We start from the raw sequence: 20,942 nt of genomic DNA, 5'->3' as shown, positions 1-20,942 counted from the left end.
GAAAAAATCTACCAGTCGGTTTTCTATGGCTCTGAGTTTGGTCTTTTGATATGATTATCTTTTGCAGCTGCTGTAATTATTTTAAGATTTGTCTTAATCTTCCCATCTTGCATCCCCTGCTCTAGAGCGACTGTGAAAACAGTGAACCAAGAGTTTCCCTCAGAGTGTCATGGGGTATATCAGCAAGAGAATTATTTGGGCCCTTTTCCTTTTTTTCACAGATCTATGGGAGGATACCTCAGTTTTGCTAGAAAAGTAATTTTTTGAACTAGGAAAATCTGAAGTTGTACCAGTTTCTTATTGTTTTGGAAATTTTGGCTTATCTATGAGATCAGTATAGGTTGGTTTCATTGGGAATGAAGTTTGAATCTATCTGTGTTAATCTGTGTAAACTCAATATGCTGTCAAAGTGTGCCAGCTCAGTTTATCTAGGCTTTCTTTTCATCATTTTAGCTTTCATCTTACTGATTAGCATTTCTGACAGGCAACAGTAGGTACAAAGTATTTTATAGTATGCAGCAAGTCATCACGTGTAACAAAAAAAATCATCTCATCCAGAAATCTATTCAAGCAGTTACATGTGTTTTCTTCTTTTCTTAATTTTTTAAGTCAAAAGAAAACCAGAATTTGTATAAAATGACTTACTAATGTATTGTTGACATACACTATAAACTGTATGAGACAAAAGAAGATATACTTGAATTATGTATATGTTGTCTGAGAGAAGAGGTTTGGACTTGATGTCTTCTTCCCTATATTTTTCTGTGTAATTTATATAACTGAAAGCCAGACTTCATAATCAGGCAATATTTTAGTATTAGTAATTAATAATTACTGACTTTATATTATTAATTTAAAATTAAATATTACTTAAAAAATCTTACTTTTCCAAGAAGGAATTGGTTATTATTTAGTCATTGCAGCAAATAAACCACTCTTTGTTTATTTTTGGTCCCAGATAATGTCATAGTAGAGTTCAGATGGAAGGTGTTTTTGAAGGACATAGTTGTCTATTAGTGCTGATTCTGAATGCTAGTTGGATATTATAAGTTTAAGGATTTCTGCTGAGCAGTATGCAAGATGTGTCCTATAACTTCAGAATTACAAAACCTAGATAATTAACAGCCTTGTAAAAATTCATATTAAAACAAATCCCAAAACACACAATGGCAGAATACCCCAAACTATGGTCATTTAAAAGTCTATGCTTGGGAAACCATTTCTGTTGCAGAGATGTTAGTCAGTGGGAGGTCAGTAATGGCTTCCAGGCTTGTTGGACATTTATTGAAGAATACTGGTTTAAATCAGTGTTAACGTCTCTGGTCATCTGGTGAAAATACAGGCGTTACTTAATGGACCTTTTAATTTTTCCTCAGGCTTTCCCAACAAAACCCTTCTAAATAATACTGTTTATTACATCCTGGATAACAAATACCCAGAAAACAAAGAAATTACTTGTTCAACTTGATAATCAAATTGTCTCATAATTTCTAAAATTGGTAGTATCCCTTATTTGTATTATTTTTAACAAGAAGCTTATTGTTTATTAATTGAATATTATATCTGAACTACATCAGGTTTTCAGATTTTTCATTTCAGTCACACAGTTTTGTTCTGGCATTAAATTCACTGTAGAGCGTCTTGGTTTGTGCCAAAGAACATTAGGAAAAAAACACCAAAGCCTACTGAAAACAAAGTTGTGGGAATTAATAATGAATTAAATGGCTCTTCAGCTGCTTACTTTAGATAATCAGCTCCTCTATAATAATATCTATGCACCTAAGCAGTGAGAGTTATGCTCATTTTATAGTAGATTGTTAAAGAAGAGAACTAATTTCAAACAGTGGGTGAGAATTAAGTAAAACCCACTCTGATCCTGAACAGAAAATCAGAATAGGATTTTTTTGTATCATGATTTAGCTGTTCTGCTGTCTGCAGAAATGTCATTCTTGTGAGGCATGGAGACTCTTCCTATATTTTTACAGAGAACTTGGTATTTTACATTCTAGTTATGAATGATTTCCTACTTCACAAACTTGAGTTGTGCAAGCTTTAGACACAATGTAATAAACTATTTCACTACTGTTGACTATTGTCTATTATTAATGATACTTAGATACTGAGTTGAAAGTTCCTTGAAGGTAGCTTCAGGTATTGTTTATGTGAATGAGTTATTAGGTCCTGCAAGTTTCTTAAGATCATCTAACTATTGTGTCGATTCTGAACACTTTGGTACCTTTTAAACTGCTTTTGAAGGAAATGATTACACAAGATGTATGTAGTGATTTATGTTTATCTTGGTTTTGAAAGACAGTTGTCTGCCAAGGAAAGCTAGAGCTTCCCTTGGAATGGAGAATGTAAACCCCCTTCCCTCCCAATTATTATAGGTTTGCAATTAGGAGCTTTCAGGCAAAGATATGGGAATAGGAGTAACAGTTCTTTACTAGGAATATTAAAAAAACCCCACAAAAATACAAATGTAGTAGTAGAAAAAAAACAAGCAAGGAAGCAAACAAAGATCCTGGAAAAAACCCTGACAGAGCCAGGGATATGACCTGGCACCCTGCTGGTGTTGCAGGGAAGCAGTCCAAATAACTCCTCCTGGAGTAACAGATGTGGTTCTGTGGAGTAGAGATACTCCTGTAAAAGTCCAGTGGTGGTGAGATGGGTCCCGTCTTCCTCTCGGACTCCAATAAAAAAAACGGATACCTTGTGTCCTTCAGTCCCAGTGTTTATCTAGCTAGAAACAGTTGGCTCCTCCCCCACTGGGTGGAGAATCTCACCATGGGATGATGGAATGTGCCATGTCATTGGTGGGCCCTAATGGCCCATTTTCAGAAGATGTCCCCCTGGAGGATGGAGGGGTGGTGAAAGAGGTAAGAAACACTGCCCACCTGTTTTTAATGGCTGGGCCATTATCAGAAGGCATCCTCCTCCCTCCTGCCTGGAGTAAGAAGGATAAAACATCTCCCAATAACCAGCTTTCAACAGATGAAATAGAATACACATTTTTAGGTTACATAATCCATGACAACGTTAAATGTGAAGTATGAATCTGGTAGAATAGAAGCAGCATGAGTTGAGGCTGATATTTAGGGCCTCAATTACATGGATGAATAGGGATTGCTGTGTGTATTTCTGTCTGTGTTTTGTTTGGGTTTTTCTTTCCCCTCTAAGTATGTCTTTATTTGCTTTTTTCCCTACAGATGAAAGCCAGAAGACTCTGATGTGGTGCTTATGTTGTCTGTACAGCAGTGAACCACAGAATGCTGTGGAACTGAAGGCAAACAGCTGGATACGGGTAAGTGAATGAATCCTTCCCAGGACTGCTTTGAATTAAATTGATGATTTAAGGTGCTACTTCTATAGCATAGACACACTCTCAGTTCTGTCATTTAAGAAACTGCTCCAAACACAACTTGCATACATATTGTGTTGAAGTATATATGATTCTAATTATAACAGTCAGTGTAAGTCTTGTTTTAAATCTTAAAATGAAGAGAACGATTTTACATTTGATAGTCTTGATGCTCTTAACCTCCTAGATTCACCAGGTGCAGTATTCTTGAATAATGAGCAGCAACCTCAAATCAGAAGGGAAGCAAGTGTTGCTATTAAAAATAAAGAATTTTTCAATTAGGATAAAATAACTTGGAAAAATGCCATGGTTTATTTTGAAAGCAACTTATATTTGTTCTGTAATTTTATTCTTTTTTGGTGTTGTTTAATCTCCTGCCTATGAAGAATTGTATCCAAACCTTCTTCAAAGACAGAGAGCTAAGGGGCAGTGCTTGTGTGTGGTTTTATAATTAGTGACTTAAAGAATAATGAATTTCTAACTTTAATCCCAAAATTAGGATTTTTCATGGCACATCTGTTCATATTTTACATATTTCCACCTGAATTAACAAAACACATCAGCGTGTAAATAACTTGCAGCACATCTATGCTTTACATTGCTGACTAACAATTTGAGAGTGCAGTTCTGTTGTGTACTTCCTTTTTCCATGGGTCCATATGAAAATATGGTAAAAAATATAAATGAAATTGTTAATATTTCTTTTTAATTTTTTAGTCCTCACAACTCGTTAGAATGTAGCAGTCTCATCATTATGTGCAGCTCTGCTAAAGCTGAAGATACTTTTAGATTTCTTACAGTTTATTTTGTATGTCAGATTATCTACGTATGCATGTGATACTCGGATGTACAAATTACTATAAAATAATTGATGATAATGACAATGCACATTTTTATGTTAATAACTATTGTTGATTTAAAAGCAGTAGTCTTAGAAATATGTTCTTACAGTCTTTTAGGTCGCCTTGGGTGTCTCTATATACATGTTTAGTGGACTGTACCACCTACACGAAAATTTGAACAATTTAATACTAAGTAAAATCACCCTTATTTTTTTTTCCTGTCTTTAATGCTTTTCAGGAGGCTCTTACTGACATTACTTTTAATTCAAAGTGTGTCAATGTTTGAATGCCGAAGTAGAATGACGCCAAAAAACCCCCTCTGCCTTTTCTAATGTAGTCTTGCTGATTCCTTGTATTCTTCATACTGAAATAGGAAGGGCACAGTAATATGCAGTTAGTTATCAAACAGAGCAAAATTGTCCATTTTGTTTTTTAGTAACATAACATATATGTGTGCATTAATGATGGATGTTAATAACATGTGCACTAATGATATAAAGTGGTGAGGGAGAGATGTACTCAATGTACTACAGACAGCAAAAAAACCCCAATTGTCTCAATCTACAACTTTGACTCGTGTGATTCATGTAACTGAATAGATGGTGTTGCTGATATAAGAAAAAGTATCAGGTAAGCAAGGACAAAGTTGGAGATGGATGGAGGTGGGACTGCTGCTTTTGTCTTACGTTGAAACTAGCGTGTCAAATATTTTATTCAAACTGTCCTGTATACTGCAGAATTTTTTCCACGTACTCTGTGTGTTTCAATCACCTGTATTATAGTCTCTATGACTTGATGGGTCTCGAGTTAACCCAAAGGTTAGGAAAGAAGAAATGGAGGAATTCAAAACATAAACATATCTTAGTAGCTATTTTTATCATTCAGCACTTACCTGGTTGCCTAAAATGGATGTAGCACAACATGAGAATACAGCAGGTGGGATTAAAAGAAAGGGTATTATTAAATTGTTTTCTATTATTAGTAGAATTTCTTCTCAGGTTTTTAATGCCCAGTGGGCATCATCACGAAGCTTTTTTGAGGAAAATGGTTTTATTTCCCTTTCCTGATCATCACTTAATTCTAGTCACCAGCAATTGTGATACAATAAGGACTGTCACGCTTGTCTTTACAGAAGAACCTAAATTGAGTAAGCAATGAGTAATAAATTGAGTAAGCAATAAATAATAAAAGAGTAGCAATGTTTTGCTACTCTTTTACTACTATTTTCTTTTGCCGTCTGTAATAATGATATATATAAAAAACAACAAAATGCAAAGTTGCATCTGATTACATTGTTTGATTAAGTTTATGTTGAATCTCTTCTTCCCTTTGCTTTTATAGCTATATACATTGACTATAAAGTACACCTTGCTTTTTTTGTCATGGCAAGCATGAGTTTTGGAGGAGTACTGGGGCCTTTCAGTGCATCTTTGGCTAAGGTCATTGGTAGGAAGGCTGATCTCAAGTCTTTTGGCTTTAGCTACTAAATTGTGTTTTCAAAGTTGCAAAGAATGTATTTAATGTGTAATGTATTTAATTTTAGCTTACTTTTTAACTTTCTTGCCATTGCCATAGAAAAGCTGATTTTTTTTTAATGGCAGGAAGGGTAGCTACCCACTTGAAATGCATTATTACTACACTTCTGAAACTAAGATTGTGAAGGTCTGCAAGTCCTTTAAAATAATAAAATGTGAAAAGAAATTTATTGACATCTAATTAAAGTGTTCAGTGTAGACTGCAGTGTTTTTAGGATTAGATGCTACTTTAAATGGGAGATATTTTTTGTTTTGTTTATGATTCTGAGCCTTAGTGTTGGAGCCAAGGTACATGCTGCCACAGACTTCTGACTAATAAAAACAGTCATGACCTGGTGAAACCAGTCTCTAAGAAAGTTATTTAGTTTCTCCAGATGGCCTTTTCTGAGCAGAGATTTCTGGAGCTGTGAAGTATGTATGGTTTTAAGATAGAGTTCTCTGTGATGTGGCTAGAACAGTTTCGTTTCAGTGTACATTTCTCTTGCAATCACATTTCTGCTTTTCTGAAGCAGGTTTCCTTTTTATTAACTTGGCCACACCACCTTCTCTGCTTTCAGTTTAAAAGCAGTGTTTAAGAATTGTTTATGACTCTGAAATTTATTTCCAATACTACTTTTATTGTATTGTATTAGAAGGCCATCCATACTTATGAGAGTGTTACAGCGCATCTCTTTTCACATTGGGTAAAAAAGGAAGTTAATATCCTTTTTAAAATTTTTGTCTTTTTTTTTTTTTCTTTTTCCAAATTTGTTTTTTCAGTGCTTTAGTATCCCTCAAATGAATACAGGAACAAGATAGTATATACATAATAGCATAAACATAGGAGTGGAACACCTCTAAGGATTGCCCTATGTTTTTAGAGGTGTGGTGGTTTTTTTTTTTGTTTTTTTTTTGGCTTGGCTGAGTTTTCCTTTATGAAAATGTGAAGTTCTGTGTCTTGTACATGGCCATATCTATCCCCATCTTTCTTATGAGCCCCCTTTAAGTACTGGTAGGCTGCAGGAAGGTCTTAAGACCTTAAGACAATTGTATTTTCTTCTTTGTCTATTTTATGGGTAGAAACTTATGTTGTAGAATATACAGCTTATATGTATTTGCTAAAATATACAGTATGCTGAATATGTGAGGCAAAGTTCAAAAGTGGATGCTGTTGTTTGTAGAGCATATTAATGACAACATTGTTGCTTATTATGATAGCAGTTACTTCGAAACTTAGAAACAGTGGTGTATATTTTTATATACAAGTAGACGGCATTCTTCATATTACATCTAGGTACAGATATATTCGTTTTATATTAATATGTACACAGTTTTCTGTTTCACAGCATTCTAATAAATATGCTTCCAAGGAAAGCTGAACATTATTTTTAATAGTAGTCTCAAGTTTAGAAGCCAGCTTCTCTGCTGCCCTTATTGTGTGTCATTGTTTTGATTCTTAGTTTCGAATGTGGGTTCCACTAATGAGAACTCTGTGTTAAGATTCCTGACATTTTTGTCAATAGTGCAGGATCCTCACTAATAAGAAAATTAATGTCATTATCTTCTTTGCTGTGTTCACAGTGCATTTAGTTGAACCAAGTTTTTTATTTTTCTGCCCATGATTTTGCCACAGATACGGAAGAATTCTGTCCATATTTTAATTTGTTTTGATAGTGACTGATTCTTGATATTTATGGGGTTTTTTAGCACTTTGGACTTTCTATCCAAGGATCTGTTATATTAAAGGGTATATGTGAACAGTTTATGTATGAACACTTCAAACCTTGGTTCTGAAGTACTTACAATGAAAAACTCACCAAGCAAATAGCTTGCGTAAAAAGAAGCATAAAGAAATGTCTATTCCTTTTCCCTCACTTCCTCCTTCTCTCACTGTTATAAAATTACAACTAGTATTCTGAACAGCACAGCGGGTTTTTTTTATTTCCACTTCTTTGTTTTTCCTTATTACACGATTTCCTAGTAACTCATTTCTCTGTGGTCATGCTTCGTATTTTTTAAGGACAAACTAATCTATCTGTTCTGAATGTTCGCTGTATGTCTCTCATCATATTACATGGTTTGCTGCTCCCATGTTTTCATTTATTTTGTTACTTTTTTTTTACTGCTGCTGCTTTCACGAGTTAATTTTCTGTAAGTGCGAGGCATTCCCCACGGAGTCGGGTACAACAAATCATGTGTTCTTTTGTGTGTGGTTTCTCACAAGGAGCCAGCCTTCCTCAGCGCATAAGCACAGGCGCAGTCGGCTGCGAGGGCCGCTCGGAGCCACGAGATGGCGATCTCTGCCCTGAACGCTCCCCGGGGTGTCCAGCACGCACCCCTGCCTGCGCAGGGCGGTAACTTAGACGTTGTTAGGCGTTAAACAGTGGTAATGTAGTGGCCCTTCCCAGGTGTTCCCTGCATGTGTTTTGATAAAAAGGCAATATTACATGGTAGGTTGCTAATAACTGATTAAACTTGCCGTGGAATGGCCTGGGTTGGAAAGGTCCCTCTAGACCAGGTTTGCTCAGTGCTCCATTGAGCTTGAAAACTTCCAGGGTTGAGGCATCCACAGCTTGTCTGGTAAACCTGTGCCATTACTACCCTCACAGTAAAGAATTTCCTCTTAATATCAAATCTAAACCTACTCTGTTTTAGTTTAAATCCATTTCCCCTTGTCCTGTCACCACATGCTCTCATAAAGAATCTCTCCATCTTTCTTGTAGGCTCCCTTCAGGCGCTGGAAGGCTACAATTATGTTACCCCAAAGCCTTCTCCAGGTTCATCCCAACTCTCTCAGCCTTTCCTCACAGGAGAGGTGCTCCATCCCTCTGATCATCTTGGTGTTCCTCCTCTGGACTCAATCCAAACAGTTCCATGTCTTTCCTGTGCTTGTACCCCAGCGCTGGGTGCAGGGATCCAGGCTGGGTCGCACCAGAGCACAACACAGGGTGAAAATAAAAACTGGGAATTAGCTGTTGTACATTATATTTTATCTTTAGCTATTGTTTAGCTGTGTTACAAGTTACAAAGTTTTCCTTTCTTAGTTAAGAGCAACCATTAAATATGTCTCATAAAAATGGAAATAAGAACAGTTCCCATATTTCCTGCTGCTAATGGTTGCCTGTTCTGGAGGCTTTTGTGAACACACAAGAGATTCTGAATAATTACAGACTTGTGATCCCTTTTGTCATATTGCATTATGTTTGGAATTTTTTTAGGTTATTCCTTCAATTTATGATTGGTACAAGCCTTGAATCATTGGAACAATGTATTTTTGGAATTTGTTATGCTGTGCAATTATTAATGTTCTTAACATTCACGAAAATTTTAATCCAATTTTTAATCCTACATAGGCTTATATCCTGTGGAGAGGGTGGGAAATGCAGATTTTAATGTCATATTTAAGTTGATAAGCCATCAAAATTGGATCCAACAAACCCCAGTCATACAAACTTAAAGGCTGACTCACAGCTGAGAGATCATAGTGTAATCCAAATTTGGAACAAGTGGTGAGCTACATGTTAGCAGACATAGACCAAAGTTGTGATTGGTTGTATTAATCAAGCACCAATTGGACAATTAGAGCCAAAAGAAAACATAAAAGGTTATGTCAGGCAAAGCTAAAGCATGGGAAAATGGAATATATATTTTCTCAAGGCCAATTATTGTCTTGGATTATGTAACCTAAAAATGTGTATTCTATTTCATCTGTTGAAAGCTGGTTTTTGGGAGATGTTTTATCCTTCTTACTCCAGGCGGGAGAGAGGAGGATGCCTTCTGATAATGGCCCAGCCATTAAAACCAGGTGGGCAGTGTTTCTTACCTCTTTCACCACCCCTCCGTCCTCCAGGGGGACATCTTCTGAAAATGGGCCATTAGGGCCCACCAATGACATGGCACATTCCATCATCCCATGGTGAGATGCTCCACCCAGTGGGGGAGGAGCCAACTGTTTCTAGCTAGATAAAAACTGGGACTGAAGGACACAAGGTATCCGTTTTTTTTATTGAAGTCCGAGAGGAAGACGGGACCCATCTCACCACCACTGGACTTTTACAGGACCATCTCTACTCCACAGAACCACATCTGTTACTCCAGGAGGAGTTATTTGGACTGCTTCCCTGCAACACCAGCAGGGTGCCAGGTCATATCCCTGGCTCTGTCAGGGTTTTTTCCAGGATCTTTGTTTGCTTCCTTGCTTGTTTTTTTTCTACTACTACATTTGTATTTTTGTGGGTTTTTTTAAATATTCCTAGTAAAGAACTGTTACTCCTATTCCCATATCTTTGCCTGAGAGCCCCTAATTGCAAACCTATAATAATTGGGAGGGAAGGGGGTTTACATTCTCCATTCCAAGGGAGGCTCTAGTTTACCCTGGCAGATAACTGTCTGTCAAAACCAAGACACTTATCTAAGCAAATCTGACACAGATAGAGGAAAAATGGTGAGCTGAAAGGGCAGGCAGATCTAAAAATACTTGATGGAACTGAGTAACATTTTCCAGAAGCTGAGACAGTGAACAAAACCAAACCAACCAACTAACCAACCAACCAAACAAACCAAGCAAAAAAAAAACCCCTTCTAGTTCAGTAGAGTAGTTCTCGAAGTGCAGAACAAAGTTGAAGAGGCCCTGATATTCTGTGACTTACCTGAAAGCCATCTGTTCCAAAGAATAACTGGTATAGTTTCTGGCAATATACAAAGCCAACCCAACACCAATGAAAGATTTCTCATTTAAATATATAGAAAGATAATGTGTGATGACACAAAAAGAGGGACATTTCTAGCTGGTGCCATATATTAAGCTTTCTATAATATCAGGCTTGCTTTTAGAAAAACAATTTCAGTTCAGCCTCTCCATAGGGAATGCTGTGTTTGTTTACTTGGGTACAGCAGTTTCTTTTTTCACCAGATGGCAGGAACATATTTTATAAAAGCCAAGAAGTTCTATGATTCTGGAAGAAAATAATAATACCAAAATCCAACAGTAAGTAAGTATGGTCAGAAGCTCCAAGTAATTTTTGAAAGATGCAGAATTCCTCAGCTAAGTGAAACAAGCACAAAGGGTTTTGCACAGACATAACACACCTGTGGAGAACGAGTAGAGCAAGACAGATTGTACTAAGAATATCATGCATGTGAATGGACTGTGTAAAAAGCATTCTGAATATCTTTCATCAAGTGGCCTGAACCATTCTTATGTTATGTGTACTCTTGTGCAAAACTCTCCAGGAAGCAATCTGTGCAGATCTTGAAAGGTTTTCAAACCAGAATGGAATAAATAATTTATGAAGAAGAATCCTCAGTTTTTGTGACTGTCTCTGCAAAAAACCTCAGTGATGGTATCACTGCAGTCATGTCACTTAAAACAGGAAAATGCTGCTGTTTGTGCCATGGGTCTAAAAAATGCAAGAGTAAGAACTCCCAGTCATCCACTGACCTCAGTTCATGTAGTAAAATGCTTGTGGGTTTTTGTGGCTTTTTTTGGTGAAAATCAAGCTTCGTCTTAAATATAATAATAAACCAGTTGGGTCCAAAAGGTCTGAGAATATATTCGGAAATGAAACCCTTTTCACCTCTTAAGTATTCACCTCAAAGCTAATTTCAGACCCTGGACAGAATCGCTGTTGGCTGAAAATTTCACTAAGCATTTGGAAAAAAATTATTGAGCCGAAATGAAAATGTAAATCAACTCCTAGTTTGTGTAAGATCTGAGAGTAATCAATGGAAAGGCTAACTGAAAATACTTATTAGTGACAGCTAGTGAAATTGAGTATTGAGACCATTATATTTCAGGGGCAGTTGAGAGTAGCTCAGTGACGCTGCCACAGTTGGTGTGAAGATGGGCTGCTCCACAGGAGAAGGTGAGTCGGGATCTGTAGTGTAGGTGAGGAGAAGGCAGGTGCAGCTGTGCCTTGACACAGAAATGGCACAGTGGCACAAGAAGAACAGAGCAAGTCCAGTGGCAATCACCAGGGTCAACTGTGAGTTCGGTGAGTACCGCACCAGGCCCACAGTGATGAGGCAGGCCCAAGGTTTAGCTGTGAAGTCATGGCCTGGGGTCAGGCTCCAGGGCAGCTTGGTGTATGGCCAGCCACAGGCATGGCTGCAGCGTAGCTCAGGCAAGGACCAAATGCCTTGAAAGTGTCCCTGCCTGGGGCGGGATCTTCTTCAAGGTCCCCTTCCAACCCAAACCATTCTGTGATTCTGTGTAAGTTGTACACAGAATTGGAATGGCAATATTTTCTTAGGTAAAGAACACTGATTTGATTTTCGGGCCAATATACTTTCCATCTTTCAAACTCATTGCCTACTATTTTTATTTGTGTGCACGCTTTGTCAGATGGTTAGGAAAAGATTAGAAATAGTTAGGAAAGGACATATGTTGAAAGTAATCCAAACATAATGTAAAGAGCTTTTCTTTTCCTAAAAGGTATTCTTATGATAATTCTTTATAGAAGAAAGTCTTCAAGTTCACATTTTTCTAGGAGACAGGCATTAAAGGTAACATGAAAAAAATAATGCACAAATTAGAGTAAACCTCAATATCTGTTATTTAGTTTGCTTTTTTTATGTTAGGAAGAGCCTAAATCACTTGTGAATTGTTATTCCACTGGGGAAATGGGCCTCAAGACCATCTGATGGAAGAAGTATTAAACTAATGTTGGATTTGTAATAAAGGATGTCTCTATGTGATAAGAATACTACTTTAATGACATATATGGGTAATGTGTCTATTGAGAGGCTTATAAGTTGCTAGAGGATATACTGAGAAACATATTTTTTCTTTCTGATCTAGACAACTTTGAAAGAAGGAGATTAAGAGCTGAACAGAGATATCTGAGTTAAAATTATGAACATACTTCACCTGCTATTTATTACTGAGAAAGTTAAAGGAGAAGGAATCTCTGTCATAGAGCTTAAGTTTTAGCAGGGTTCTAATACAGATACAGCATTTTCAAACTTTTTTGTTGTCATTTCCCCTCTCTAAAAGGAAAAAAAAATAGTAGTATTTGGACTAAGATAAATAACTAGTTATTTTTTACTATTTCTTACCTTTGTGATAATATCACTGCAATATTTTACCATGATAAAATAATCAGAAGGGAATGTCAGTGTAAGAGGGATGAAAAGGCATGGAGCAGGGAATCTGGTTTTTCCTAGCAGTTGTAGGGAGAGGGACGTCTGTGTTCCAGGAGGCATGCATCCAAGAGACGAATGGAAAATGTTCAATCTCCTGGAGGCCAAAGTAGTTCAAAGTTACTTAATCACTTTCTGAGACTCACTCTTGTGGTTTTACGGATCTTACGGCTTTTTAGTATGTTTGGAAAAGCGTTGTCATTCCTCCTCTAATCTGTGCAAGTAATCATCAGGAACTTTATTCACTGCAGAGATCATAGTGTGTTCCTTCAGATGAAAGACCTCTGACAGTGATTAAAGTATGTATCTTGTTTATACCTTTCCTATTAATTTTTTCTGTGTTTTTCACTGGTCTTTCAAGACTCTTTGTAGCAGCTTTCCTCAATCACTGTATATGGAATTTACCCTTGCCTTCCATCAACAGCTTACATGTAAGTGGGTCTAAAGATATTTCCTCAAAGTGATCTGGAGTGCTTGGACATGAATGAGCTTTTACTCAGTCCTTGATTGTTTTCATTCAGCCTTGCTGTTTCCCTTTTTTGCTAGCTGGTGGCATACTGGTTAGTTCAATAACTCATAGTTACAGTCAGTAGACAATCTGTGCTTTCCACAGGAGCATCTGCAGCCAACTCCAGGCAAAATTGTTGAAATGGTACAGGCAGCCTGTACTATTTGTTAGAGAAGAGTGCAATAACAGACAGGTGTTGTGCACAATAGTGTTGTACTGCTTAATTTTGTGTGATAAAACACCAGACAAAATCAAGAGAATGTGTGTAGTATATGTTTTGAATTCCTTTACCACTTAATGCAGAGTTCAGAATTCAAAATAAAATTTATGCTTAGAGAGCTGCTACTTATTTTGGTGTTTTGGACTTACTTAGTTGTTTTCGAAGTTGCTGTTACTATTAAATATTAAATATTCTTATAGAGGAAGGGTGCAGTTATAATCATAGTATATAATCATATAATCACATCAGAAATGTTCAGTGTGTGTAATAACAAAGTGACAGATGGAATTCTGATATATTAGTGCTCTCTAGATACATGTCTTATCTACAATTCACACAGGTTTTATGCTTCAAAGAGCTAAAGCAACAACTTAGCTCATTATAAAGATGTAGGTGAATGGGTGGTATGTCAGACTATAATTTTAGGTAGTTAGATTAAAGTGAGTGTTTCAGTGGTAGAGCTGCTTTCTCTATATCACTGCCTATCCTATAAGGCAGAATGTTTTTGTAGACTTAGAAAAGAAGTATTTAAAGTATCCAGTTTTCAGACCATCTGTGCACATTAAAATTAACTTGCTATTCAGGTTCAATGGTATTCTTGTTGGACGGTGCTTACAAACCTCTTCATAAAAAGATCTTAGAGACACTCTTCTCCTAAAAGTAATGAGTAGTTATGTCTGAACAGTGAAACTGACTGAAAATCCTAAGTTGTGTTCTTTCTATGTTGTTCAATAAGTTAATAGTTTGTAAGAGGAAAGAGGCGTGTTTTAAAGTATCATGCTGTTTTAGTTTTTCTTTTTCTCAACTTTTTTTTATCATTCTTTTAGTGTATGTTAATAAAACTATTTTTGTTCATTTTTAAGCTTAAGCCTGCTTTGGTTTTTTTTCTCCTAATCACTCCCTCCAACAAAAAGAAAATTAATACTAGAAACCCTACACACTTAAAGGCCTTTTTTAGAGTATGTAAATCAGCTTCAGTTGAGGACAGATAATTTAATTTTATTTTATAAGGGTATTTGCATTAAAGGACATGTTTTGATGGATGAGTTTTTAGATTGCAATTAACCGTATGTGGAGTCAAGTATGTAAATGAGCTTGAAAAAAAAATCTTGAGTGTCAGTGGGTAACAGTTCAAAGTGAAAAAGACTTACATGAAGCATAGGCATGTATTTAAGATCTGACATAATTAATTAAAGCCTAATCACTTAATGAACTCTTAATGTGGTAAGAAATTTTCAAATTTTAAATTACTAGTTAAAATTTAGTTTTAAGAATCAAGTCCGCTTGCTTTGGAATGTGTCCCAAGGGAGTAAAGAACAATTCAGGCCCTTTTCTTTGTGTGATTAGTTTGTGTCCCAGATACCATGGACTTTATCCTGTTGAAGTGATTGCACTTCCTAAGGTGTGTATAACTTAGGAAATCCACATCTCATAGCAGCATTTGCTAGAAATTTGATATACCTGCCTCTAAAATGTGCTAATGTACAAGTCTGTTAAAGACCCCAATGTTCTTAGGTATGGTTAAGTATGGGTGAGGGAAAATATTTCAGTGAAAATGTGAATTGACTGATCAGTCAAGGATGAGTAATTGATACAGTGATAATATATATTCAAGATTTCTAGCAGGATAGGTTCTAAAATATTAATTCATAAAGGGCAGGAGGGTAATAAAAGGTATTAAACTTACTTGTACAAGAAGAGACTGGGGCAGGATCTTTTTAACATAGAAAACATTTTAGAATGAAGATGGCTTTTCACATACAGCGCATAAACTATTTCTAATACTTATTGTCTTAAAGTTTTACTGAGTTCACTGTCAGTATTTTCTTTTTTTCTGTTATTCTTTCATTTTTGCAAAGTCAGCCGGAGGGAGTTCTTGGTCATTTTGAACATTTTGAAGATTATACATCTAAACAGTTAGTCTTCTTACTAGCTCTTGAGAATCATCATTTTAAGCTGATTTGGACCTTCTTTGATTAGCTTTAGATACTTACATTGGTAGGATGTAAGAGAATTTGCAATGTTTTCAAATTAGCAAACATTACCATAGTCTCCTGGGTGAAAATGGAATGGTATGATGAATAGGCTGGAAAAAACAGACCTCTCTTCTTCAAATATAATTCTTTAGCAGTGCCAAGCTAACATGATTGTAAAAGATTTCTCAGCTTCTGGGCCAAAATAAACAAGTCTAAGTATGTAAACAAACAAAATGAGAAACCAAGATTTCTGCTTTTCTGCAAGGCTGCTTGAGCTTTAACAGCAAGTGTCACAAATTGCTAGCCAGTTGACATTTCTCAGAACACTTCAGTCATTCCAGGTGGCTCTAGTAAAGAATAATGATTTGTTACTGAGACACAAAAAGAGATTCAGATTTCTATTTGATGAAATTGTACTGGCATTAGATATTCTTGCTCAGTCTAATATAACTTGTGACCAGCAGTTCTTGTATCACCATCATGGGTGTATTTTGTGCTTTTTTTTTGCTAAGAAGTTCAGTGGACAGTTTTCTCCACATAAAATTTAAACAACATGATACTTAGAAAGTAAAACCCCAAAGTGATTAAAGTTATCTTTGCTGAATATCGTTGTTAATTAGGTGCAGTTTTTGCAATGTGTACCTATCGGAAGTGTACAATGAGTACATACATTCATTGGAAAAAGCTTAGATTTGAGATTATAGTTTTCCTGGAAATTATGTAACTCAGATTTAAAGTAAAAGTGAAACAATCTTACAATCCATCCACTCTTTCTAAACATATTCATCCTTCTTTTCTGCATCATTTTTGTGTGGATTCAAGGAATTATTCAGTGAAAAACTTGCTTTCTTGCTTTTGAAAATTATGGAGGGAAGAAGGAAATTATTTCTAAATCACTGGCTAGTTAAACCAGAGAGCTTTAAAAAAAAAAAAGAAAAAATATTTATGGTTGACTCAGGTAGAGCTGTTGAATTTCCTTTTGTAGGTTAGTGTAAATGTGTGTTTTATTTCAGCATCAAATCTTTTAATACAAAGAATAATAGCACTTTCTAGGTGGGCGTTTCTTAAAGAGAAAGGAGAGTGAAAAGGGAAGGAGATTTGAAACTGCTTTTCCCGCCTGAGGCCAGGAATAGACTCAAAGCTTGCCAGCCCAATAGTTCTTCAGCTTCTTTCTTATGATTTCTGAGGGTTTTGTTAGTGACTTGCAGAGGGAGCTTAGGCTTTGGAACTCATCCATTAAAAAGTTTCATGGTCTTAGCCACAGTAGTACAACATATTTTTACTGTACTAGTATCACAGAAGGTAACTGAGGTTCAATTGGTGAGGAAAAAACAATGGAGCCTTCCCTTCTCCTTCCCATAATTTTCCACATTTAATTTGGAAATTAGGATCATGTAACATTTTTCATCCATATTAGTAAACAGAGTAAACATATTTAAAAAAAAAAAAAGAGCCTAGTCTTCTTACTAAGCTACATGTATTAGCAAGAATAATACAGTTCACAGCATGCTTTAATTTCTAAAGAAAAAGCATATTTGTCTCAATGTGTTTTTGCATTTTTACAGTTAAATTTTTCTAGTAGGTTTTCATGATACTTTAGTGTATTTTTGCCATACTTTAAAAATCTTCTTAAAGAGGAAACTGTAGTTATGTTTCTTGAAACAAAGTTAAGGAAATTGACCTAATATAAGAGCACCTAAAGCAGTTTTACTGAAAACACTGACTGAAAACGAGCCTAGTTAATTCTTCAGGGACAGGACAGGGTTAAGGGTCATCATCAGATAGAGTGTGGAGAACTTCACAGAATCTGTGTTTTCATGTCTGGGAATATGTGAAAAGCAATGAAGTCTATGTATGAATATTCTGAAAGAATACTATTATTCCTGTTGGTGTGTTTTGGTGTTTTTTTTTTTGTTTTTGTTTTTTTTTTTTTGTGTTTTTTTTTTTTTTTTTAACTCAAAAGTAATAGTAATTCAGTCTAGTCATTAATCTGTAGATTTTCTGTATCTTAATCACATGCTTGAATGACAAGATTTTTGTCTTTGTAGGAGTGTTTAGCAGAATAATTTGTTTATGATCAACTAGTCTGTCATGGTTATCAATGGAGATTCAGATGTAGGCAGATATCAGACTTTTGTTCCAAGTGAAGAAGGACTAAAATGAGAAGCTCCAATAAATCCTAGACATGGACTTGTAGCCAGCAGTTTATTTCGTGTGCTGGCACAGAATTTAGCTAATGAAAACCATCCTGTAGATGTATGTGTCCATAAACTGTGCTGAAACAAGAAAACTCCGTGACAGTAAATGTCAGAAAGAAATGTAGGAAGCAAACCTCTCCTAGCCTTGTACTTAGGCATTTTGGCCCTAATTAACTAAATTACTGAAGAATATTCCAAGCTTTCTTAATGTTAATTGAAACTGAAGTGGTTTCTTTATTGCAAAACCTGAGTGGTTACTGGAATATACTAAGTTTGGTAAAGTGAGAAGTTGTGTTGACTAGCTAATAATTGAAATGTATGTGTGTAATTTAACATTTTGTCTGTCTGCAATGTGTTTTAACCAATTTTAATTTTAAAGGAGAATCTGGACTTTTTTGTTAGGTTATCAATGATATATTTAAATATTTTTTAAAATGTTTTTACTATTTTTTTAGCATCATATGCTCTCACATACTGATAATAATTGTTCACAAATATATGCCATGGAATTTCCCCTAATTGATACACAGAGAATTTTATAAAATTTGACAAAACAGAATAATTTAGAGTAAAACTAGATGATATTTAAATCTGTATGATGTTTGATACTTTATATTCTTTTACAATTTGATTTTGAATTGCAGAAAACTATTCTTTTGTCTTCCCCTGGAGCCAGGGAGCAAGAGAGCAAGAGGTCTTAGAAGCACAACTACAAGCCATAGACTTTATTATAAATGGATAAGTGTGTAGAAATAATATGAATTGTGTTATGTCATCCCAGCATCCCAGTCCCGGAATTGATTTCATAAACAGTGAAATGGTCTCTAAATGAACGTACTGCTTTGTCATTTATAGACTTAGCCATGATTCTTCAGAACTGGCTGCTTATTCCATAGTAAGAAGGTTTTAAAAATATCAACTCCATGTTTTATTGTCAATCATTTAATTTAGAGGATATGAGACACAATAAAACTCATAGGCCTTTAGGCAGGATTTTTAAGAAAACATTACTAAAAAATGCTTACAGGATTTTTTTTTTTGTCTGAGCTGCTGAAAGCTAGCAAACAAATAATATATATTTATTTCAGAGCAATGTGTATATTAATATAATTTATATTTAAATCAGAGCAATGTGTATATCTTGCTTACTGTGGACTCTAAATGATTTAGGAAGTAATGTGGGCTGTTAGGATCCTACATTTAAAGAAACCCCCTAGTATTTAGTGTTTTTAAAGTTGTGTTTGGAAATCATATTGTCTGATTTATCTGTAATGTTGTAATCAATTATACAGTTTTGAAGTACTTTTTAAGCCAGATTGGAAATAGAATTTGACTTCTTATCTTCTAGACTTGTGTTGAAAGCCTTGGGCCAGCTGGCTGTAGAGGAAACACCTAAGAGCAACACTGAGGTACAGACTCTTGAAGTCATTGACATACTTCTCATTCCAAAGTCTGATTAAATGGAAATAACAAATAGCACTTACTTCTAAAGCTTCCTCTGAATCAGATGTAGTTTTTCATATTATACCTGCTTTCTTATAGCAGAGCTGAGGAAATCTGATTCCAGTTGAAGCAGACAGAAAGGTCAGAAATAAACCTGTTACTTGGCCAGATTTCAGAAATTTCTCTTTGGGTATCCATGCTGTATCTGCTGTACCCCAACAGATCCACACAGATCATAATTTCCAGCATGTCATTAATGGTCTCTTCTCAAAAAAATAACTCCACTTAGTGTTTTCAAGCAGAATATACTTAAGAGAAGTATTTTGTTAGAATAAATGATAGATTATTCAGTTCCATCCTGCTCTACTGTTGCTTTGATAGACTCATCTAAGATGGCAAAAAAGTGCTCAGTATTATTGCTGGGAAGTCTTAATTAGTGTTAGGTTTGAATGGCTTATTCCAGTGAAACCATCCATCTCCACTGTTCAAAATACATTGGAGCTATTTATTTTCACATCTGCTTTTGAGGACATTCAGAACCATAAATATTTTGGAAATAGTGTGTTGGGAAGTTTCCAGAAGTAAATTGGTTTATCTGGCTCCCCTGGAATGTCTTTGAAACTGTCATAAATTACAGGGCAGCTGCTACAGAAATACAGTTACTAGCATAAAACTTGCCATCTTGTAATAAAAATCAAGTTCTATTTATGTGTTGATGTCTAATTGCAGAAGTAACTGTGCCTTTAATTCAAGCTTCTATATTTTTCCCCATTGACATGTGCAGGAAAATAGCGTCTATTGCAGAAAGAAAAGGGGTAAAAGGGTTCAGAGCTTTTGGATCCCTGCATGGTAAATATAGTATCAGAGCCCAAAGCACCTCCTGCCTTGCTGGATTTGTGGACATGAGTTGGTGTCTGCTTGGGGCTGTGTTACTTAAATCAGTGGAGGGATAAGTTCTGCTCCAGGAAAATAATTTTCAGACTTTTATAGGCTCATGTACCTCATGATGTGTTTGTTACAAAGAATGTTATTGAGTAACTCAACAAATCCTTTATGGAAATCAGTCTTCATTACTTAAAGGGGAGTATCAGAAGAGTTAGCTTAAAAGTGTTTCAGTTGCTTAGTCCTCTTTAGAATTAGAGAGGTTGGAAAAGACTTGTAAGATCATCTAGTCCAATGTTAACTCTGCACTGCCATATTGCTGGCTAACTATATCCCCTAGTGCCACATCCACACACCTTCTTGAACACTTCCAGGAGTGGTGATGTCACCACCGATAGGGCAGCCTATTTCAATGCCTGACAACCTGTCAATGAAGAAATTTTTCCTAGTATCCCATCTAAACCTCCCTGGTACAACTTGAGACCAAGTCTTCTTGTCCTGTCAGTTGTTACTGAGATAAAAACAGAAGAGACTAACCCCTGCCTGGCTACACCCTCCTTTCAGGCAGTTGTAGAGAACAATACAGTCTCAACTCCTTTTCTCCAGGCTAAAATCCTGAGGTCCCACAGCTGCCTCTCACAGGAACTTTCACCAGCTTCACTCTCCTTCTCTGGACTTGCTCCAGAGAAGTCAAAGGACCTCTAAGTCCTTTTTGCAGTGAGTGGCCCAGAACTGTACTCAGGATTCAAGGTGTGTCCTCACCAGTGCTGAGTACAGGGGGATGATCACTGACCTGATCCTGCTGGCCACACTATTGACGATAGAGGCCAAGATGCCACTGGCCTTCCTGGCCACCTGGGC

The 20,942-nt window shown here is 36.1% G+C and overlaps 2 protein-coding genes across 7 annotated transcripts in view; one reads left to right on the top strand and one right to left on the bottom strand.

Moving 5' to 3' along the window:
• The window catches only part of AOPEP (aminopeptidase O (putative)), a 287,414-nt gene that overhangs the window by 11,884 nt on the left and 254,588 nt on the right, over positions 1-20,942 (bottom strand). The window lies entirely within an intron of this gene.
• The window catches only part of FANCC (FA complementation group C), an 83,269-nt gene that overhangs the window by 22,167 nt on the left and 40,160 nt on the right, over positions 1-20,942 (top strand). For all 6 annotated transcript variants that reach the window (XM_040089519.2, XM_040089518.2, XM_040089521.2 and 3 more), the window contains one exon: positions 3,207-3,301. In XM_040089519.2, the coding sequence (XP_039945453.1) occupies positions 3,207-3,301 (95 nt within the window). The remainder of the gene's footprint in view (positions 1-3,206; positions 3,302-20,942) is intronic.

The sequence above is a fragment of the Hirundo rustica genome, chromosome Z (genome assembly GCF_015227805.2).
Source record: "Hirundo rustica isolate bHirRus1 chromosome Z, bHirRus1.pri.v3, whole genome shotgun sequence".
NCBI classification, from domain to species: domain Eukaryota; kingdom Metazoa; phylum Chordata; class Aves; order Passeriformes; family Hirundinidae; genus Hirundo; species Hirundo rustica.
Note: the sequence above shows the minus strand (reverse complement) of the source record. Positions and strands in the feature narration are given on the sequence as shown.